Source organism: Triplophysa dalaica, chromosome 16 (genome assembly GCF_015846415.1).
Source record: "Triplophysa dalaica isolate WHDGS20190420 chromosome 16, ASM1584641v1, whole genome shotgun sequence".
Lineage (NCBI taxonomy): Eukaryota > Metazoa > Chordata > Actinopteri > Cypriniformes > Nemacheilidae > Triplophysa > Triplophysa dalaica.
The window spans coordinates 15,387,904-15,411,434 of record NC_079557.1 but is presented as its reverse complement, the minus strand read 5'-3'; the positions used below and the strand labels follow the sequence as shown (position 1 = coordinate 15,411,434).

The following is a 23,531-nucleotide window of genomic DNA, read 5'->3' as shown; positions in this document are numbered from 1 at the left end:
GTCTGTTTCTTTACCGTCGAAAACTGCTGAGCGCAGTCCTCGACGGTGTCACCACACAGCCCACCCTGCGAGACGGGTGCATCAAGAAAGCGGACTTTCTCGGTTTCACTAATCTGCGCAAGGTTTAGCCAGAGGTGCCTCTCCTGGACCACTACTGTGGACATCGTCCGACCCAGGGCCCGTGCCGCCACTGATCGCGCTCTACGGGCGACCAAGGTGGTGGCACGGGCCCTGGGTCGGACGAACCCAGATCAGAGATCCTGCATTATACCCGGGTCGGCTTTACCCTCGTGGAGCTCTCTCAACGTCTTGGCCAGGTGGACCTGCAGGATGGCCATGGCGTGGAGAAAGGAGGCAGCCTGGCCTGCGGCAGCCCAAGCCTTCGACACCAGTGACGCCGAAGTTCTACACGCCTTGGACGGTAGGCGTGGCCGATTCTCCCAGGTGGCAGCCGTCTGCGGGCACAGGTACCCCGCAACCGGACGTTCCACCTGGGGGATCTCGACGTAGCCTTTGGCTGCCCAACCATTGAGGGAAGTGAGGGAGCCGGAGCTGGTTTGACTGGAGCTGGCCGTGAGTGGAGCGCTCCAAGACTTACACAGCTCCTCATGCACCTATGGGAAAAATGGCACCGGGGGTTCGTTTTGCACCGCGCTTCGACCCCAGGAACCACGTATCCAGCCGCGAGCGTTGGTGAGGATGCAGTGGCGTACACTGCAACCCAATACTCGCGGCTGCCTGGGTTAGCATGGCTGACATCACCTCTGCTTCCTCCTGAGCTCGACCCCCCTGGGGGGGGCTCGGAGTCTTCAGGGTCGGATGACAGCAAGTCTCCCTCAGATTCTGCGAGCAACATCTCATCTATGTCACGTATCGTTTCCTAGTGTGTGCCTGAGGATCCGGATGGTTTGCCACCGCCGGTTGGGGACAGTCAGAAGAGCGAGTCGGGGTGCGAGCGGCCCGTGAGCACTTGGTTGGCGGGTTTACGTTCGTAGAGGTCCCCACATCACTAACACCGCTAACACTGCCGGACATCGGGCCTTAGCCACCGACGTCACGGCACAGGTAGCAGACGAAATGGTGGGTAGTTCCTGTGACCGCATCTTCTGTATGACCATCTGTCCGCAGTGCAGGCAAGATGTTCCAACGAAAGCTGCCTCAGCGTGCTGGACACCCAGACACTTGACGCAGCTATCGTGTCCATCCCCTACTTGATGAGGGTACCACACCCAAGAGAACAGCGGGACATGCGCTGGAGAATGCTCAGTCCTGAAAAGGACCTTTTGGAAAATATCTCTAGCACCTCTGGAACCGCCGAGACGCCCAGGGGAAGGTCGCTGCAGGTTGGGACGATCCGCTGCTCTACGTTGTAGATCCGGCATTGTAGGAGGAGAATTTGTTGAATTCGTCTTGTTCGTAGTCATGAGCGAAGGCTCTGAAGAAAAATAGGTAAGTGAATTCTGCACGCTGTCTTCCTTTTATATGGGATATCCGGGGGCGGAGACCGGCATACAAATTTCATTCGCCAAATTTCATTGGCCTTTTCTATAGTAGTCAGAGTTGATTGGTTCTCAAGGGCGAACCCCATCTGTCGGCTCGACACAAAATCGAGAGACCGACAGAAAGGGAACAAGGGTTTAGAAGCACGTAATACTGGTTGTAAGATCCAACTTAAACTAAACTGTAAATTTACAGTATTTCTGAAATCTGATTCCCGGGTCCCAGGTCCCAGGGTCAACATGATGTTGTTCTAAGGATATCAACCACTTGTCAAAAAAAGGAGAGCCACAATTGGCAACATAGTTTTCAAGTCTATTTCCGAAAATGACAAGATCTATAGGGTAAGTCCTTCTAGAGGAGACTTTCAATCACCATTACATTATAAAAGACCGTTCTAAAGGCCTTGGTATATTTGGACGAAATTGAAGAACGAACTAGTGTTATGTAATTTTGAACAAAATCTAGTCAAAACTAGTTCGGTGCAGCAAACCAAAATGATCTTTTCCAGAAAAGTTTGGCTTGCCCGGATCTTTATGAAGAAACATTTTAAAAAAAAGTAAGATACGAGCAGCACAAATACACTGGATTGTGGAGTTCCAGAGCAGTGATTTGGGAAAAACATAAATCCTGAAACCCATTGAAAGATGATAATTCCAACAAAGGATGTTTGAGAAATGGTGGCGATGAGGTGAAATTTATCCGAACCATATTATGTTTTTAACTATTAGTTATTATAGTTTTTTATTTTTAGTAATATTTTAAATTAGCTGTTATTTTTAGATGATGGTAATTTTAGTAACAGTTTTGGCAATTGTGGTATATGCTTCTGTCATTTTAAAATTAATTTGTTACATTTTTATGTTGCTATATAATATTAATCATTCAATTTTTAGCTAAGTTTTTGATTATTATTGAACTTTTTGTGCTTTAAAATTGTTGTTTCCTTAAAATAAATATTGAGCTAATTTTAATTTATTTCAATGAAAAGAAACGCTTTTAAAGTTTACCAAAAATAACCTTGGTAACCATAATGGCTTTATCTTGATCGATAAAAGGTAGAAGATCAGAAGACCTCAGCTAGACAAATCGTACAAGAGACGAGGCAAAGAATATAATCTAGTTTGGCTGCATTTGAATCGTCCAGACTATTTGTAAAACTCTCCAGCCTAAAAATACAAGCACTGTAAGAATTGTTCCTGCAAACATTTCAGCACTTAGATTACTTGTCAAAACTCACAGAGGTGGAGAAGCGGCTGTGGCAGGGGAGTAGGTTTACTTTATTGTGCACATGTTGTCTGATTTCCTTTTTTTTTTTTTGAGTCCATTCGGCACCTTGCAAATATCTTCAATATTGGTGTCAGTGCTCTCCTGGCTCTCTGATAAAGATGCTAGGAATAAATCAGAAATCAGAACTTGTTCATCCAGTGATTGACATAAAAATTGTTTTGAACAATAAAAAGGCATTGGTAGTTTTGGTCAAATCATACAATTATTGTTACCTGTTGTTGGATCCACAGCAGCTGCTGGAGGAAGCTGGGATTCAAATTTGGCTGAATTTGAATCGTCCAGACTATTTGTAAGACTCTCCAGCCTAAAAATACAAGCACTGTAAGAATTGTTCCAGCAAACATTTCAGCACTTAGATTACTTGTCAAAACTCACAGAGGTGGAGAAGCGGCTGTGGCAGGGGAGTAGGTTTACTTTATTGTGCACATGTTGTCTGATTTTCTTTTTTTTTTTTAGAGTCCATTCGGCACCTTGCAAATATCTTCAATATTGGTGTCAGTGCTCTCCTGGCTCTCTGATAAAGCTGCTTAGAACAAATCAGAAATCAAAACCTGTTCATCCAGTGATTGATATAAAAACTGAGTTAAAACAGTTTTGAACAATAAAAGGGCATTGATAGTTTTGGTCAGATCATACAAATATTGATACCTGTTGATGGATTCACAGCAGCTGCTGGAGGAAGCTGGGATTCAAATTTGGCTGAACTTGAATCATCCAGACTACATGTAAGACTCTCCAGCCTAAAAATAAAAGCACTGTAAGAATTGTTTCTGCAAACATTTAAGCACATAGATTGCTCTGTAAAAATCAAGAGAATTGGTCAAACTCACTGAAATTGAGAAGCTGCTGTAGGAGGGGGGTCTGTTGACTTTTCCTGTCCACCCATTGTCTGATTTTGTTAAAAAACTGTTCAGGGAAAGATAAATTACATACAGGTTCAAATGACTAAGATTTTTAAAGAGCATCAAACAATAATTTAACAAATCTTGAAGGTAATATAAAAACACATGTGGATGCATTAGGACGAGGGCTCACGTTACACTTCGTAGGGAAGCTCGAGGCAGGAGGATTATGCCTAAAAATACAAAGAAAAGCACTGTAAGTATAATTTCTGCAAAGATGCAAGCATTTATATATTGAGAAAATATTTTTTGTTTAACTCACTGAGGTACAGCAGGTGGTGTAGGTAGAGCTGGGGGCTTTGTTGAAAGTTGGAATTCATCCAGCCTGCATACATCTTCAATGGTGGTATCAGAGTCCAGTATGCTGCTCTCATACACGCACTCTGGAAGATCCGCTAAAAACAATTCAGAAAACAAAACTTTTCATCCATTGATTGATAAATCCAAAATTGGTATTGTACATTGATAGGTTTGGTCACATGTAACATTATACAAATGATATTTCCTCTTACCTGTTGTTGGATCAACAGTAGCTTCTGGAGGTAACTGGGGCCCAAATTCGGCTGAGTTTGGACCATCGAGTTGTTCTGTAAGACTCGTCTGCCTAAAAACACTATTGTTTTTAAAAACATTCAAAATCTTAGATTGTTGTGTATAAAGCAAGAGAATTTGTTCAACTCACTGAGTTGGAGACGCTGCCGGGACGGGCGACTCTGTGGACATTTCCTGTCCATCATTCTCCTGCCTTTGTATGGAAGCTTTCTTCTTGGAGAGCTTAGCAACCCCAGGAGATTGTTTAGAGACATCTCCGGATGAAGCATCATTCTCCAGCTTCAAGGCAGGTTTTCTAAAAATACAGCTACTTGGTTATTTGGAGTTTTAAGATTGCTGTGTATAGTTCAAAAGAATTTGTTCAACTCACTGAGGTGGAGAAGGTGATGCTCTGGTGTCTGCTGTCACTTGGGGCTTCACAGACATTTCTTGTCCAGTCATCGGACTAGTGTCAGTCTGCTGACTCGGTGTAAAAACTGAGAACAAATCAGAGTAGATTTAAAAATCATGTTTAAAGGATAAATATTAAAAACTAGGATTATAAAACAGTTTTAAACAATAAAAGATCACTGAAGCGGCTGTCAGATAGAACAATGTGTACAGACTTACCAAATGTTGGATGCAATATAAAACTTAATGTGGAGGGACGCGTCATAGCGGAGATGGAGGCAGGAGGATAATGCCTAAAACTATGAAGAGAAGTACTGTAAGTACCATTTCAGCAAACATTGAAGCAGTTATACACAGAGACAATTTTATGTTTGACTCACTGAGGTACAGCAGGTGGTGTAGGTAAGCCTGTGAGCTCTGTGGACACATGGAGTCCATTCAGCATCTTGCACATATCATCAACTGTGGTCTCAGTCTCCAGTGTGCTGTTCTCTTCCTGGCTTTCTGGAATATCTGCTAAAAATAAATCAGAAAACAAAATTCAAAGTTTTGAAAAATAAAAAAACATGATCATTTTTGTCAGATGTTATAACAAATTATATACAAATTACTTTACCTGATGCAGGATCCATAGCAGCTGCTGGAGGAAGCTGGGACTCAGATTCGTCTGGATTTGGATCATCCAGACTCTCTGTAAGACTCTCCTGCCTAAAATACAAGCACTGTAAGTATTGTTTCTGCAAACATTTAAACACTTAGATTACTTTGTATAAATCAAGAGATTTTATAGAGAACTCACTGAGGAGGAGACACTGCTGGGACGGGCAGCTCTGTGGATATCTCCTGTCCCTCATTCTCCAGCATTTGTGAAGCAACTGTTGAGAACAGATCAGAGTGGATATGAGACATAAATATCAAGTTGAACATTTGTTTACATTTAACTAACCCACTGAGAAACATTCTACCATAAGTAAGATTGGAAATTTGAAAAGAATGTGATACTTACTATTTTTCTTTTTCCTCCTCCTTCTTTTTTGTTTCTTGGAGGCCTCAGAAGCTTGAGGAGATGCTATGGACACCTCTATATCTGAAGCCTGATCTTCCGGCAGTGAAGAAGAAGGATGATCCCTTAAAATACAAGTACTTGAAGTCATTTTCATTTTATGTTACCACAGACATTCAACCACTTAGATTGCTGTGTATAAATCGAGAGAATTTGTTTAACTCACTGAAAAGGAGACGCTGCCGGGACAGAGGGCTCCGTAACCATCTTTTGTGTAGATGTTGAAACAGGGGGCTCAAGGGACATCTGTTGTCTACCACTCTCCTGCCTCTGTGAAGAAGCTGTTGAGAACAGATCAGAGTAGATATGAGACACACGTGTACAGATCCATAAAAACAAGTTAAACATTTAATCTACATTTAACTAACCCACTGAAAAACATGCTACCATAAGTAAGATTGCACATTTGAAAAGAATGTGATACTTACTATTTTTCTTTTTCCTCCTTCTTCTGTTTTGTTTCTTGGAGGCCACAGAAGCTTGAGGAGCTGCTATGGACACCTCTCTATCGGAGGCCTGATCTTCCGGCAGTGAAGAAGAAGGATGATCCCTTAAAATACAAGTACTTGAATTCATTTTCATTTTAAGTTACCACAGACATTCAACCACTTAGATTGCTGTGAATAAATCGAGAGAATTTGTTTAACTCACTGAGAAGGAGACGCTGCCGGGACAAAGGGCTCCATAACCATCTTTTGTGTAGATGTCAAAACAGGGGGCTCAAGGGACATCTGTTGTCTACCACTCTCCTGCCTCTGTGAAGAAGCTGTTGAGAACAGATCAGAGTACATTTAGTCATTTGGCAGACGCTTTTATCCAAAGCGACTTACAGTGCACTTATTACAGAGATCAATCCCCCTGGAGCAACATGGAGTAAAGTGTCTTGCTCAAGGACACACTTGATGTGGCTGCTGGGATCGAACCAGCAACCAGCAAGAGTAGATATGAAACACACGTGTACAGATCCATAAAAACAGTTAAACATTTAATCTACATTTAACTAACCCTCTAAAAAACATGCTACTATAAGTAAGATTGCACATTTGAAAAGAATGTGATACTTACTGTTTTTCTTTTTCCTCCTTCTTTTTTGTTTCTTGGAGGCCTCAGAAGCTTGAGGAGATGCTATGGACACCTCTCTATCTGAAGCCTGATCTTCCGGCAGTGAAGAAGAAGGATGATCCCTTAAAATACAAGTACATGAAGTCATTTTCATATTAAGTTACCACAGACATTCAACCACTTAGATTGCTGTGTATAAATCGAGAGAATTTGTTTAACTCACTGAGAAGGAGACGCTGCCGGGACAGAGGGCTCCGTAACCATCTTTTGTGTAGATGTTGAAACAGGGGGCTCAAGAGACATCTGTTGTCTACCACTCTCCTGCCTCTGTGAAGAAGCTGTTGAGGACAAATCATAGTAGAAAAATGACTCAGGTGTTCAAACAATGATTGATATCTTTAAATACAGATCATAAAAACAAACATGCTACCAAAAGTATGATGCTCAAAGCAGTTAAAAATAAAAGCACATTGATAGTGTTGAGCAGACTGGAAAAGAATGTGAAAACTTACTATTTCTACTTTTCAACCACCTTCTCTTCACGTTCTTGAAAGCCATATAAGCACAAGGAGATAAGCCGGACATCTCTTTGGCGGAGGCCCGATGCTTCCTCGTCAAAGTCGAACGATGTCCACTTAAAGTCATTTTCATTTTAAGTTACCACAGATATTGAAGGACTTAGATTGCTGTGTATAAATCGAGAGAATTTGTTAAACTCACTGAGGAGGAGACGCTGCCGGGATTGGGGCCTGTGTAGACATCTGATTGATGGAGACAGTCTTCAGTATAAACCTCTGTGCAGATGAAGCTGAAAACAAATCAGAGTAAATAAAAATGTAGAATTTATGCATCATATATCTTTAAAAAAAGAAAATAATGTTTTTAAATTTTTATCAGATTTTTCCATGAATGCAGTCTTAAATAGAGAGTTAAAATATAGAGAATGCCTTCAAAACGGAAAGCATTATGTTTTCCATTATTTGATTAAAAATGTGATAAACAAAGCAGAAGAACAATAACAAAACAGGAAAGGATACGGATAAATCCCATAAATCAAATGCAATATTTTTGTACTTTCTCCTATTTCATTAGGCAAGCGTGACATTTTTAGGACCATTTAATGTTTTTTTGCAATAAACCTCATCAAGTTTGGACAATGGTGACCCTTGTGTGTGAAATTCATGCTAGTATCCGCGCTAACGTCAATTATTTTACTCTTGTGATACGCTTTATTATATCACGAAGATATCACGATAATATATTCACAGAATGTGCTTTACGTTAAGAGGAATGATTTACGTCGTACTTTAGTTTGGTTTTAACAGACAGGGTCACAAATAACAGAGCATGGGTAAGTCAAAAGCTACAAACAAATATAAAAACTCACGTATCTCGTATCTCGCCCATGAAGGAAACGTCACGACGGGCTCCTCAGCTTCGATGGCCTCTTCGACTAAATCAGCCCAAGATGTTATGGGCTGATAGTCGGAGAAGGGAAAATCCTCTTCGGGGGTGTGGAAAGCTGATCGACTCATGTTCAGTCAGAATCCGACCAAGCGCGAAGACACACCAACTGAGAACGCCCAAAATCACAGTAATCGCAATCAAGTTTTTCTCTCTCAAAAGCTAAAAACCTGCACAGCGGTCGGCGAACTACAAACAAACATACATTGATCGTTGTCATGGAGCGCTTTGTAGACGCGTCACTCTGTATGATGTCATAACAATAGAGACGCCAAAGCCTTAGAAACAAACAAACACATGACAACCCTGTTATGCTATTGAGTTTGAATACAATTTTTAATTAAACAAGTTACCTATTCGCAATATTTCAGAGAAAAATAGGTACACGTAAATAAAGAGCTAAATAAAGCTCGTTAATCGACGTAACGCCGTGTGTTGCTCCTTCTTGGGAGGATGGCTGCTAGTATGTTAAATGCAGTGTTTTGTTTTTCTTGTTTGATTGGGATATATAACTCAGTCTTGCTGTGTTAAAAACTGCGATATTAGCATTACGCAGAGTCGAGCCCACACGACAAAAGACATTAGAAACGCTTTAATTCAATTCAAGTTTATTTATATAGCGCTTTTCACAATGTGCATTGTTCCAAAGCAGCTTTACAGGGGCAAACAGGAAAAAGAGAAAAGGTAAAACACAGCACAGTGCATCGTGTTTATAGAACAAGCAAGATCATTCTAATAAATAATATCTAATTAATAAATAAATAAATAAATGCAGTCTCCCGGTGAGCAAGTCAACACTGCCCTGCTGTGGCGAGGAACCCAAACTCCAATGATTGATTAATAGAGAAAAAAACCTTGTGAGAAACCAGCCTCAGCCGGGAGGGCCAGATCCCCTCTGACGTGTCATAGCTACACTCAGTGACCCCGACCAAAAGCCATGGAGCAAATATCCACGAGGAAGAGGGAGAGCCCACCATCTGCGATTGACACCTGAAAACAGCATTAGAACCCATTATAATTTCGTCAACACTAGATACGGCGTGTTGAGATGCGACAAATCCATTTAGAACAGGCAGGTTGCAGTGTTCCTGCTTCGGGCCTGTCGCGTCCGGTGAAGACACGGTGTTAATTTGTATATGTATATTCGTGGTGTAAAGTATTGGAGTAAATGTAATTATCTACTGTACTGTATCTTTTTGACTACTGGCCACTTTTACTACATTTTTAATAAGTATATGTACTCTTAACTCCACTTCATTTGTTCATTAATGTAATTACACATATCATTTTGCACTGCACCTAACTTTTTCTGCAGCAGTTTGTTTCTGCTACAGAAGAAGCAATATTGCCATTTACAGGGCACTGAAGGTACTATATGTTGTGCATTTTGCCCTTACTGAAACTTGTCAACATGGCTTCTTTATGCGAATGCGGTTTGACATCTCTGGTGTTTTATGTGGGAAGAGGAAATGACTGCAGCCGGCAATAAGGTCAAAACCAGCATCCAGTCCAAAAAGGCTTTGACTTTTGTAATTTTACTTAAAATTATTTAATTTATCCGTTTAACTGAATAGAGATTTTTGAAGGATATTGGTTTCCTTATGAGCACTTGAGCTTAACTGAGACTTGGGTTTTTGTAATAGACGTTGCAATTTTGAGGTGTTCAGTTTGATGCGATTGCTCTCCTCACAAATCAACTGTTTGTTAAGTGTTGAGGAGTAGTGTTGCTTTAAGCTATAAGAGTAAAATACTCAAGTACTGTTAAAATCAGATACTCTAAGACTTTCACCACTTTTCATCTCTCTCCACAGGCTACCGGTTGAAGCCCGGATCAGATTCAAGTCACTAATGCTTACCTACAGGACTATCACTGGATCTGCACCGGCATACTTTAACACCCGCCTACATTCCCACACCCCATCAAGAACCCTCCGTTCAGCAAACCAGCGGCGTCTTGTTCTGTCTTCCCATAAGGGCAGTAAATCGTTTTCCCGTTCATTCTCATTCACAACTCCTTCATATTAAATATTCATTACGGCCAGAAATAAAAAAACAGACATTTCAATTTTGGTCTTTCTTTTTACTGAAACAATAATAGTGTATTAAAATGCAGTATATCATACCGCCCTACAAAGGCAAAGCGCCGTAATTACACATTAACTCAAATAGGCTTAACTTTACAAGGATAAATGTATCTTTGTGGTTGCATTGTTTTGTGTTTTTTGACATGACTATTGTTGCCTGCAAAGTTTTTATTATTTTTTACATCATGTCAGTCTCTTTTAAACAGTGGTCATGCTTAAGAACAAACCATTTCGTTTTCTGCATAATCATTTTGTTACACCAGAGTCATTTTTGTGTTGGATTAATGTTAAAATCAAAATCATCACTAAAATGTATATTTTAGGTTATTGTTTTTTGCAAGTAAATATGGACCAATACAGCTTATTGCATATGAAGTCATGGTCTACAAAATCAACGACAAGGATATTTATTTCAAAAATTATATGAGTTTAAAAAAGACGTGTACAAAGACATAACAAACACTTTTTTTATTAAGGTCTTGTCTCACATCCGAACACTTGTGACACATATGCAAGTTATTATTACAGTGTATCCTCCAAATAAAAAAACGACTGTCTTTTGTTGGTTTGCATTACGATTTGGGTATTGTCTAAAAATAAATATATATGCACAGATCAGAAACTGGGGAACAAGGTTATTTTTTACTTTTGACCCTATAGGGTATGCTAGCTAACTTTGGTAGTAATACAACTAGCAGTTAACTATTGGCCAGAAACTAAACATAAAGGAAACTCTTTGTCATCTCTTTTTCTTTAGTTGTCAGAAGTGATTTAGTATAAAGGGAGAGGTACACAACAATGAGAAGGCTCGTGAAGTTATGTATCAGGTTTGTGTTCAAGTAAATGCCCCTGTTAGTACACGCAGTATCTATAGATGAATACGCGCTCAGTTTATCTTAACCATACATGTTGGTTTCTCTGTCTGGTAGATGAAGGCCATTTAATAACTGGAGGTCATCCTGTCAGTTTGTCACTTGATCCCGAGAGAGCGTGTACAGGTCGGCCAGCTTCCTGGCATTGAAGTTAACTTTGTCAAAAACAATATCTGTCTTTTACAGTGAGCAACCTTACATGTTAAAACTTAATCAGATTTTTTTGTCATTGTCGAAAAGCAAGCAAACAAACATGCTTCCTAGCATTAGTAATGCAGTCAGGGGGATCATTCTTCCTCCACAAAAACGCATCACAATGTTTTTATTTATGCATTTGGCATACGCTTTTATCCAAAGTGACTTACATTGCATGATACTATACATTTGGATGTGCAATCCCTGGGATCGAACCCATGAAATTGACCTATAATCACTGAGCTACAGGAAAACAAACCTTTGCTAACAGTAAAGGCGTCTATTGTCCCCCCCTGATTATTTGCACCGTTGTATTGTTTCCCTGATAAGTTTGCCAATTTAGGCCCTACTGTTTCTCTTGTCAGTTGTCCTGTATTGTTGTATAGTAATGTATATTGTGCCTTGTTCTCTGCTTTATTGTCCCTGGATGTTACTTTTACATTAAACCTGCTTGCATTTGGAATGGATCCTACCTGACAACCTCGCATAACACTATCACAATGATGGAAAAAACAAGCAACAGAAAGAAAGCGAGGAAGATGAAAGTAACAAGGAAATCATTGTTGCAAGTGTCACCGATATGAACTTTCTAAGGCAAGACCACGATTGTCCTTCTATCTGACCTCCGGTCCACACCATCACCCTAGCTGAGAGAATGGACGTCCAGTGCTAACTCACACTCCATAAGGTAAACTAAAGCCTTTATCTGTCCATTCGCAGCATAGCGTTTCCAGGCCACAGCAGCTATCAGCAGGGAGTCTGAAATATTCCTCACATGAATGAAATCCAGTCACACTCACAACCGTCTCAAAATATATATTTTTTGTCTTTTCCTCTTGTTGTGGGCCACACTGAAAAGATTGCCTGAGAAATACAGAAAGGAACACGCACCAAATTGACATGGAGAGAATCGAGACTACGTGGTTTGACCGTTCAGCAGCGTGTTCAGAGAAGATAATGGAAGAAAATATGTTTCACTGTGTAGCTTCACTCTAAAGGTCATTTAACCGGAATGTTCGGGGTTCTATACCAGTTCTAAAACAACTTAGCTGTGTGTATATAATGCATTTGAAACTGAAATCTATGGGGCAAGACATTTCACTGCAATGATTTTAATTTCAAAATTTATAGCCAAAAGACTTGTGCACTACGATCACTTACAAACCTTCTATGAGGAATATTATTTTGTGAACTGCAAAGCAACCTTGAAGCTCAATATAAAGCTAAGTATCAATAAGAAGCAGCACACCAGAAAGGGACTTGGAGAGAAATCAACCCACATGATTTACATCTGTAAATAGACATTCATCTGCATGGCCTCACAGACGTCTGTTGTAAGCGCATTACTGTAAAAGTATCTTTTGTTTATTTTCACAAACCAATTGAACATTTATAGAGCATAAATTCCTTTAGTCAACAACTTCTGTAATGGCAAGATGTTTTCATTGCTAGTATCATATGTAAACTGTTTGGAAAATAACACATATAAACTTGAAGTGAACTTTTAGGCAAGCAGCCCTTTAAACAGGCACTGATGTCCGGTCACTCATAACGTGACCTCTACCCAGCCGTCACAGACAATTTTCTCTTTGCATGTCTGAAAGATCGTATAGCCTGCAAATCAAAACCCTATTAAGATGAGACTCGGCTAAAGGCAATACTTTCAGGATGTGTTACCCAAAGTGAACTAAGTCACTATGACTTCCCTCATTAACCAGAGTAGACGACATGTGCATTAATACCTACATTTGAATGGTTTAGTGTTTGTGGTGACAGCTGAAGATTTTGAGTTCTATGCCATCAGTCTAATGCTTGGTGGAATCCACATATTACACAGAAAAAAACTTGAGAAAAAACGTGAATTAGAATTTTTTTTGTTGGCTCATTTTATATTTATATATTATATATTTAGTCATTTGGCAGACGCTTTTATCAAAGCAACTTACAGTGCACTTATTACAGGGACAACCCCCTGGAGCAACATTGAGTAGTGTCTTGCTCAAGGACACACTGGTGGTGGATGCTGGGATCGAACCAGCAACCTTTGATTTACCAGTTCAGTGGTTTAACCCACTAGACCACCATATCAATATTTCATAGACTGCAGACCTTCCATGAAGAAAAGCTGTTTACTTTCGGTTGTAAGGGAAGAAACAATGTTCACATGTTACAAACAGGCAATTTGGTTTAATCATTTCTAATATAATGTCATATTTGTCATTAAAAAGACATATTTATATTTAATTTGTCAAAAAAAACCTGTCAAAATTATTTGCTGCATCCGGGTTGTTATCTGGGAATAAAGAAACTTTTGCGACTGGCCGTGTAATAATGAAAAATATTTATGTTTAGACATCCGACAGAAATGAAAAATCACGGATGAAATGTATGTTATATCACAATGAATACATTTTTTAGACATCAGTGAGATTGAATTGAAATAAAATGTGTTTGAGATTTTTCTCCGTAGAAATGTCACAAACTGAGTCTGCAATCAAAAGCCAATATCATTGAAAATTGTAATAAGATATTTACTAAAATAGAGATGATTTTATCTCTAAAATCTACATTCATTTTGCAACTCCGTACTCTTCATGTATGGACAACAATAGTATCGTTTCTTTCTATTTTCATTTCTAAGAAAAACTTCTGAGTTGATACTGAAATGAAAGCTGTCACAGTTTATGTTGCAAAGAAGAACCCAAATGAAGGCAGACACAAGGATGAAGGGGTTATACCTCTGTGCCTGTTCCCTTGGATTTCTTCTAGTCAAGTTTAGTCTAGTGTATGTTTTACTTAGTTCATGTCAAGTGTTATTTTATCTAGTGTGTGTCCTATCTGCTTACTGTTATCTTGTTTTCTCGTTTTCTCGTTTAAACCCCATCGTGGGTCTTTGTTTTGTGTTTAATAAATAAATTCCGTTACGGAATACAATCTACAATCTTATATAGGGAGACAGACAAATGATTTTTAACAAGGGGCAGGTGTGGGTAATGAAACACTCAGGGAGAGTTAACGAGGAAACGAGAAGGACGAAACAAGGACGACCGGAGAGAGAGTATAGCAAGCCGATAGGATCACTATTTCTCCCTCCACACAAAATCTAAGGCTATGCCATGACTCAGCCACAAGACCAAGAATAGACAAGACATGATGGCGGAATCATGACAGATAGCAACAGAAAACTCTATCGAGTGATGAATGCTCACGGTTCATTATTTTTAGGGATTGCGTTAGGTGTTATGTTTTGTTCAAAAAGTTATAAAAAAAGTTGACAAATGATATCTGTTTAAAATCACCTATGATTTCGGATTTCTTAAGAATAAATCTTTCTTAAAACTTTAATCTTTAGATCATGACATTTATATAAAAAGCCAAAGTTGCATTTGGGAGCATCAATTTGAACATAAAAAAATGAAGCTTGCGGGTCAAAGCTTTTAAAAAAATCAAGAGATTGTCAAATAGTGAATAAAATACCCTTCTCAGTGAAACAGATAATCTCTCCACTGTACTGTATGTCCATGTCTTTTAAAGGTTAGAGGGTTAATGAAGATAACTGGGACTGTAGTTCATTAGCCCCGTGGTCTCACTGACATTTGAAATCAAACACATCAGGGCAGCACATTAGGAGCCCAAATCAAATGATGGAGAAGGCCACTAAGAAATAATATCAATCACATAACTTTTAACAAATGCAATAAATGACCATCTTGTAAAGGTGAAAATGTGCAGTTGTTACCTTAACCCTCTGAAGTCAACAGATCAAAGTGTGACAGCAAAATAATCTTTCAGGATTCTTAAAATTCATCTGTGAGGCTTAAATCACTGCCAAAATCACACACTTTGCATCTGGCTTTAAACCCTGTACACAGCAGATGCGATTGCAATTGAGAATGCTGTAATGTTCTCAAAATGTTCACATGCCAATTAGACGGGAGCTATCAATGAGTTTAACAAAGAGAGAAACGACACAAACATAACATATGTAAGCATACTTTTTTGGCCTTTTATAGTTTTTTTTGCTAGACAATACAGAGAAATGAAATGATGGGATGAGACAGAGGGGGGTACAGGAGAACGCTTTCGACACAACAGTACACCGTCCTGGAGCAACGGTGCCAACACAAACACAAAATTTGTAAGTTAATATAATTCTATATCAGGCAAAAAAGTGTCTGGAATATACTTTATTAGAATAAGGCAACAATGGTTGTGTTTGTGTGGTGTCTTTATACAAACATAAGAGGTTAAATAGCTATTTCTGCCCTGACACAAAAACATTAATTCATGTTTTCCCTGTCATATGTTTTCACAATTTATTTTAATTTTACGACATGAATGAGCTGGACTTTGTTTGTTAACACTAATACACAATACAACATGTTCATTTCCACATTTAATTGTATTTGTTAATATTGGTTAATGCACAATAAACTAACAAGAACAAACATTGATCAACTGCATTTGTATTAAATAACAAAGAAAAATGAACTGATAAATTTCAATATATAGGCTATTCCTTGTTAGTTCATATTCGCAACTGTATTAACTAATGTAACAAAAAGGACCTTATTGTAAAATATTTCCTCATCTCACACATATTCAAACTTTTTACTTAAAGTGATAGTTCACCCCAAGATCAGTCATCATTTACTGACCTGTATACATTTCTTCAGAATGTCAGTAAACAAACAACTCTCAACCCTCATTTACTGCCATATTAGGGATTATAAATACTATGGGAGTCATTGAGGAAGGAGATCTGTTTGGTAACTGACATTCATCCAAATATCTTCCTTTGTGTTTAGAAGAACAAATTAGTTTATTCAGGTTTAGAACAATCTGAGGGTGAGTCAATGATGACAGAATTTTCATTTTTAGGTGAACTATCCCTTTAATAATGAGGCATCAATGTACAATTCACAAGTGAATCCAATAGAAAGTATTTTATTCACAGTAAAAAGCAATTCATGTACCTACTGCATTCGGCGTGGAAGAGGTTGCAGAGTTCAAGCATATTATTATAATAACAGTGTTCTTTAATTAAAAGGATAACAGTGTTTGTGAATGTGACCTGCCTACATGTGTCGCCACAAAGGAGCCAGACATCTCCCTGAACAGAGCTCATAATACCCCCTTCATATTTAAGCACACAAATGACTCAAATCTGTTCATTCAGCTCCAACTGCGCTCGCTCCTTCCAGAAGGGGGCGCTCAAGAACCACCGTACACAGATTATTAACCGTGATCTATTATCCACTAGCATTATTATGGAAGCAGTGACCCTCTGTGACCTCCATGGGTTACATATTAAACAGATGGACCGTTTCTAACTACTTGGGAATAATGAAGTTGTGAGGGAAGATGGGAACATTCACTCTCCTATCCAACCAATCGCCCCTTTCTTCCGGTCACTCGGGAGTCGCTCACAGTAATTGCCTGAATTCACTTTGACTGGAGGAAGTCAGGTAGGATTGAACTAATTAGCTAAAGCATCGTGATATAGCCCCAAAAAGAGACCCTATCACTCCATATCCAATTACCTCCAAGGATGTGAGGAGCATGTCATTCAGGGGATTATGGGTTTTGAGCGAGACTTTCTGGTGTTTGCCGTCGACACCGTTGCCCTTTGAATACAGAGCATATCTGCTTTTTGAGAGATTTCAAGCGAAAGCAAGGCCGGCTGTTGAAGTACACTCAGGTGCATCTCTTGGACTTCGATTTGTGCTGAATTAATGTGTGGGATACCTTTGGAGATGTCACCTAAGAGGAGCGCTCGCTCAGAGTGATTTAATTAATCAGTTTAGTTCTTTGTGGTGTTCGCTATTTTTCAAACAACTGAAGCTTCCTGTAGTCTACTGGGAAACCAAAGGAACATAAAAACAAGAAGACCACACAGAAGTAATAGTATTCTGTGCTTGGAGATGTGAAAAACACGCCGTTTTTCAAAATGTAGGCAGATGATGACAGAAATGGAGCTCTTTCTGTAGCTGCATAAAGCCCAGTGAATTGATGCACGCGCCAGGCCACGCGCTGCTCTTCCGCTAAGTGCTATGATGGAGCGGTTGGAGGAAAACAGAGTGCGTGCGCTCTGCTCGCAACCTTTCGATGCCCCTGCATCTGTGCGCGTGTTTTTTCATTACCCCAGTTCAAAAAGCTCCGTATTAAACCAGTGAAAGCTGGAAAAGATTTTGCGCAGACGCACACGGGTCTGATTTTAATGGAAACTATGAAAGCTTTGGGGGGGGGGGTTGGTATGGGAATAAACTTCAGGACATTCAAAATGCAAAACGGATGTCTGAACATAGTAAACCCGGATTTAAAGTTTAGTTTACTTCAAATGGAGGAAACAGTTGCCTTTAAATATTCAGTAATCTTTGTAGAGAACTTACTTTGAATGGATATAACTTAAAATTTTCAGTTTTTACAACAAACGAAGTTTAATGCATTAAATTACAAATTGATTTAGCTTAAGATAATTTGTAATTTCCAAGCACTTCCTTTCTGATTTTTAAATTCAACTAAGTTATTGAAACTTTGGTGTTATTGTACTGTTTGTCAGGACTACATCTGTCAAACGTTGAGAAATTGATTCTATAAAAAATGTGTATAAAGCATAATTTTCATGTGGAGAAAAATATACTGTGTCAAACAGGGTACATGTGAACCAAAGCAAATAACAAATCAGCTGATTGGTGACTTTACAGAAAACGAACATTTATGTAAACAATATATCATCAGTTACAACAAACCTCTTCGATCTCTTATTTCCGACTATATATCCCATCCCAGTATTTCTAATTCGACAAAGCAAAAATAATACAAAAGTGAGGTGCAAAGACTTCTGGGTATTTCAACATTATACTGCAATTAATTATAAGAAAAAGTAGAGGGAAGCAGGGGAAAAACTACCATGGGTTACAAGCATTCCAAATATCCAAATATCTTCTTCTGTGTTCAACAGAACAAAGAAATTAAATGTAAAGTAAATGATGACGGAATTTTCATTTTTGGGAGAGCTTTTCCTTTAAGTTATGTTTCAGTTTTGTTTTTAAATAAAGATCATTCGAGTTCACACTGAGGCATCTCCAGAACACAAATCGGAATAGAAACTCTAACTCAGAATGAAGCGTTCAAATATTCACATTCGAGTGACAGGAACCTGTTTTGTAAAAATGTTTTACATGTTCATTCTCAGTTCACTGAGAATTCAGGCCCACTGGAGTGTCTATATTAAATTTGCATGACACAAAGAAATAGTGATGAATTATGTTACGTTCAGCTATGGGGGAAACAATCATTACCCCTTATTAATTTACATCTGACAGTCCAAACATCTGACGTGCAACTGAAGCCAATTTATTATACGTGTGGCCCAAGGAAATAAAAGCACTTGAAAGCAATCATGTGTAATAAAGCATTAGTTTCCTCCGGCAAAAAAAATGAACATTACAAATCGCACAACAGAAAAGCATTAGAGACTCTTGACTGTTTTCTCCTTGGCTGTATATACTGCTGAGTAACAGCAAAACACCCACACATATGCACACTCAACACATACGTGCCTAACACTGATTGTTAATTAGATTTCACAGGTTTTGCTTAAAGTATCATCAGCCCTGCTCAACACGTTCACGGTCAGGTTTTCAGTTAGTGGCAAGTTCTAGGTCTACAAGTGATGAGAAACTCAAGATCCATATTAAAAGGATCATATCAAAGGAGAAGGAAGAGTTATGCCGCGGTCAGACTTAACTTTGAGCATGCGAAATTCGTTCGGACGATGGTATGAAAATGGGTGGGAGCATTTCCTCCATTTATGTGAGATGGTGGTCTAGTGGGTTAAACCACTGAACTGGTGAATCAAAAGGTTGCTGGTTCGATCCCAGCAGCCACCACCAGTGTGTCCTTGAGCAAGACACTTTACTCCATGTTGCTCCAGGGGGATTGACCCTGTAATAAGTGCACTGTAAATTGCTTTGGATAAAAGCGTCTGCCAAATGACTTTTCTCTTGGTCACAAATTGCAGGTAAGAGTTCACCAAACTTAAAGTTTGCTAAGCTGTGAAATGCGAAATATCGTTGAACAGGCTTGCGTTTCTGGTCTGACGTATTCATATGCATATGAATGGAAGTCAATAGAACGAAAAATCAAGTCTGACCACGGCATCAGTTTGGAGAAACAGGGTTACTGTGGATCCCATCCTGTAGAGATACAAAAGCACGTCAGAGACGTTTTTTTCCTGGTCACCGGCTTATGCAGGAAGAGCCAGAAGGTTTAAAAGGACGTGTGTGGCATAAATGTAGCTGAAGTTAGAGAAAATGTCTTCTCAAGGCTTATATTTATCCCAGGATTCCTCTTTTTAATTAGCCGAGGTGCTCAAAAGTGAATTTTTCGGGAGCGCTGACCTAGATTACTAGATTAAAAAAGTCCTTTAGCATTTTATGATTTCCGTCTGTGTTTTTTATTTAAAAATAGCAAGTTATTCAAACATTTACAGAGTATATGAACAAAAGATTCTATGCAGCTTTGTGCAGTCTATACAGAAAAGAAGAAATATATTCATGTTATTTATAAGTCGTTTTCTTTTTTGTACAAATTCAATGTGAAAGAAAAACTAGGTTGACAGTTCAGTCATCGGTTCAACATCAGACCCTGATTTAAATCCGACTTCCACAGCACGTCATGTTGTCTGTTCAGGTGGAACCGACGTACACACACACAGGCACGTACACACACACAGGCACGCACGCACGCACACACACACCCACACACACACACCCACACACACACACACACACACACACACCAACATGTGCTTGTGTATACACATACTACACCAAACTACACACACTCGGAAGTCTTGAAGAGCTCCAGGTTTGGAGTGTTTGCCCCTGGGTTGGAGTGTTTTCTGAAATTCCCACACTTAAATCCCTTTATGGCTGCCCTCATGGACACAGAGTTGGCAGGTGATTGGTTGAAATCCCTCCCGTCTGTTGGCTGTTCACTTTGAGTCTCGCTGTATGTCCCAAGCCTCGTCTCTACGCCGTCTTAATGCCCTCAAAACCGCAGAACTTCCAGCGTTTCTCTAAGCTAGCCCCTACACCTGTCAACTCCTGCTTGAATGTACACGGCAGCCGGCCCAGTAGTGTCTCCACCTCTGTGGTGCAGATCTGGAAAAAAAACACAAGAATATCAAATATTAAGACAAGTTCAAACCTCCTTGTTCAAGAGGAGCATTTAAAGTGGGGTGCACAAGTCTAAGACCACTATTGAAATACTTTTAAATATATATTTTTTTAAATCACAATTACAATTTGTATGTCAATTGAATTTAAAAATGGAAGTTAATATTTAGAGTTGATAACATGAGCTGAGAATGTTCAAAAAGCATCTTTTGAGCTTCAACTGAAGTAAGACAATCAAATCTTCTGAAGGATAAATTTGCATATATTTTATTTATTAAGTAAATAATATTATTATATTAAGTAAATATTTAATTGTTTAACTAACCAATTTTTGTAATTAACAAACAGGACTGTACTTTAACATTTTTTGCTCAAAGCACTGGTGCTACAGAGGTTTAAAGTTTTGTAGCACAAGCCAAACAGTTGCAGCACAAGTATAAAACATTTTTAATCATTAAATTCAGTTCATCACATGAATATGCAGGTAACTGGAGATGGTGGTCTAGTGGGTTAAACCAGTGAACTGGTAAATCAAAGGTTGCTGGTTCGATCCCAGCAGCCACCAGCAGTGTGTCCTTGAGCAAGACACTTTACTCCATGTTGCTCCAGGGGGATTGTCCCTGTAATAAGTGCACTGTAAGTCGCTTTGGATAAAAGCGTTTGCCAAATGACTAAATGTAAATGTAAATGTAACTGACAAATGACATTAATGTTACATACAGATGGATAAATTAGGGCCGATTTTTTGTTGACCTGAAGTTCTATGTTTTTCATTTTTTACGATACAATAGTGGTATATTTGTCCACTTAAAGGAACAATACGATGTTTTTAGGAGGATCTATTGACTATTCATGTTGAGTTGTTCAGGCCAACGGGACTTTCATTTTTGACGGGTCGTCGGGAAGACGCTTGAATTAGTGTTAATGCTTCACTCAAACAGTAAAATGCTCTTAAAATAAACTCTCAGAGCAACTATGGAGATGAATTTCATGTGTTCATATGCCCATACGGTGCAGACGCAGACAAATCCAGGAGCGTCACAAGTGTAGCAGGTTGAACTGTGTAGTTCATTCACGCAGAACAGCAAGATGACGTATTTAAATAACAAGTTTCCACGACCGCATGGAGTATGGACTCAATGCAGCTGAAAAACTCGAAAAGATAGATTGAAACTAAGTAAAATAGCGGTGCGCCATTGATTAATGTCACACACAAACAAGCGCAATGAGAAACACACTTAACACAAACACGCAGCTCTGTGTTAATGCACCTGCCAAACTGTATCGCACGCGTGCTACACAGACTAATTTATTCTTAGCACAGACCGTGTTTTTGTCGCACGTGTGACATATACGTAAGCGACACCATAAGTGCAATTGTGTTTTTGCAGGATCACAAACCCTCTTGCACCAGCGCATCAAGCGTCACGCAGTGAGACGCCATAGTCGGGTTATCGATTAAAATCCTCTCATGCACCTCCCACTGGAGCGCATTGTTTTTAATGAAAACAAGCGGGCGTGTTGATGAAGATACGAAGGCATGTGTGTGCTGCGTAGCGAGAGAGCGTGGGCACCAACACAGCCGGAGGCATTAAACTCAAAGTGAAAAGATACAGAGCCTCATTTTCAGCCTCCATCTGTAAGTGTAAATTAGTCATAGTGTGACAGCGAAAAAGAGAGCGAGAGAAAGAGAGCAATGACAAGAATAAAGAATAATCAACACTGTGCGCAGTAGTGAGATGAGTGTTTTATTCCGGCATTAAACATCTTGGCAGACAAACCTTCAGGACCCTGTCTGAGAACACACATGGGGAAAGATTTACAGGGAACGAATTGTGACTTCTGATAGCGACTCCAGTGTCTGTGTTGTTTTAACGGCCAGTTCACTAGAAAATTATGCAAATCAGATAGCGGTTGCATGAAATCTGCGCGGAATGCAATTTCACGGCAAAATTCAAGTTCAGGGAGTTGGTTTAGACTGGACCTTTAAGAAACAAATATCTGTGACTGCATTAGGAATTTGATATTGATCATAATTCTCTTTTCTATCGTTGGTTAAAAAACTGCTTGCAAAATTGACAAAAAATTAAGTCTCTGGTTTTATAGGTAATACAGTAAAATACAGTAAAAAGTTTCCATTAAATATAAAGATGCACTGATACAAAATGTCTCCACTGATACCGATAGTCAATTATCAGTGTGATATCTGCCAACACCGATTCTGAAGATTAAATGAATATTTCTTAACCTTCTAAATGTTGTTCATTCATATAATGATTATTAATAATGAATATCAAACAGAGCCAAATTCATTGCATTTTCTTATCCTCTTTGGATTGACAAGATAGTGTATATCAACCCTGATCATCGGCCAATAGCTTTTATCAATCGACACCTATTATTGGATGATATATTGTTGCATCTCTAATTAAATATGATGCTTTTTTGCTTTATCATGAATAACTGTGTAATTTGTTGGACTAACAAATGAATAATCATGATTAATCATGTACAGAATAAAAGTTTTGTTTACGTAATATGCCTTTGTATACTGTGCAAGTGTGCATATCATTTTTTTATTTATAAACACATACATGCATATATTATAGAAAAACCTAAAACTTAATAACTTTTGATATGCTTTTTAAATGTTTAGTAAATATTAGTGGTGGGCCGTTAACGGCGTTAACGCAGTGAGACTATTATCGCGCGTTAAAAAAAATGTCGCCGTTAATCTATTCTCAAAGTTGGGTTGGCAGCTGGGTCTATACTACGCAATCTATGATGACTTTCACCTTGATATTTTAGCGCGGATGTATACCACCTTAACTGCACTGTACGGGGCGAGAACGAGATTTTTCAACTCGCGTGATTCGCGTCATTCGCGGAAGCAGAAGCAGCCTCATCATCTCATAATCAGGGCTTCATTCGCGCGATTCGCGCAGCAAGTAGGTCTATTGGCTCTTTGCATTAAC

The 23,531-nt window shown here is 39.1% G+C and overlaps 2 protein-coding genes across 15 annotated transcripts in view; both read right to left on the bottom strand.

The window, feature by feature from the left end:
• Positions 1-2,754: 2,754 nt before the first annotated feature.
• On the bottom strand, positions 2,755-8,430 carry LOC130437597 (polycystic kidney disease protein 1-like 3). Of its 6 annotated transcripts, none has more exons than XM_056768966.1 (23): positions 8,144-8,430; positions 7,477-7,564; positions 7,269-7,390; positions 6,980-7,094; positions 6,760-6,878; positions 6,346-6,460; positions 6,123-6,244; positions 5,861-5,975; positions 5,638-5,759; positions 5,431-5,506; positions 5,248-5,339; positions 5,012-5,147; positions 4,851-4,930; positions 4,612-4,717; positions 4,372-4,536; positions 4,202-4,302; positions 3,952-4,084; positions 3,823-3,862; positions 3,618-3,693; positions 3,436-3,527; positions 3,163-3,313; positions 3,000-3,091; positions 2,755-2,888 (listed from the first exon to the last, which is right to left on the bottom strand). In XM_056768966.1, the coding sequence occupies exons 1-20, from the start codon at positions 8,289-8,291 to the stop codon at positions 3,448-3,450; spliced, it is 2,151 nt and encodes a 716-aa protein (XP_056624944.1). In that variant the 5' UTR covers positions 8,292-8,430; the 3' UTR covers positions 2,755-2,888; positions 3,000-3,091; positions 3,163-3,313; positions 3,436-3,447. The 6 variants fall into 6 exon arrangements, with proteins under 6 accessions (XP_056624944.1, XP_056624942.1, XP_056624946.1 ...); XM_056768964.1 differs by having other exon boundaries at positions 3,163-3,310; XM_056768968.1 differs by having other exon boundaries at positions 3,163-3,310; positions 4,202-4,293.
• An 11,384-nt stretch (positions 8,431-19,814) lies between these two features.
• Positions 19,815-23,531, bottom strand: part of enox2 (ecto-NOX disulfide-thiol exchanger 2) — a 238,919-nt gene continuing 235,202 nt past the window's right edge. For all 9 annotated transcript variants that reach the window (XM_056769092.1, XM_056769099.1, XM_056769097.1 and 6 more), the window contains one exon: positions 19,815-20,541. In XM_056769092.1, the coding sequence (XP_056625070.1) occupies positions 20,410-20,541 (132 nt within the window). In that variant the 3' untranslated portion in view covers positions 19,815-20,409. The remainder of the gene's footprint in view (positions 20,542-23,531) is intronic.

Coding starts and splice junctions, on each gene's coding strand:
- LOC130437597 (XM_056768966.1), bottom strand. CDS start 8,291: ATGAGTCGATCAGCTTTCCACACCCCCGAAGAGGATTTTCCCTTCTCC. Junction 5,148..5,247: donor TGCTATGGATCCTGCATCAG/GTAAAGTAATTT, acceptor ATTTATTTTTAG/CAGATATTCCAGAAAGCCAG. Junction 3,528..3,617: donor ACAGCAGCTTCTCAATTTCA/GTGAGTTTGACC, acceptor TTTTATTTTTAG/GCTGGAGAGTCTTACATGTA.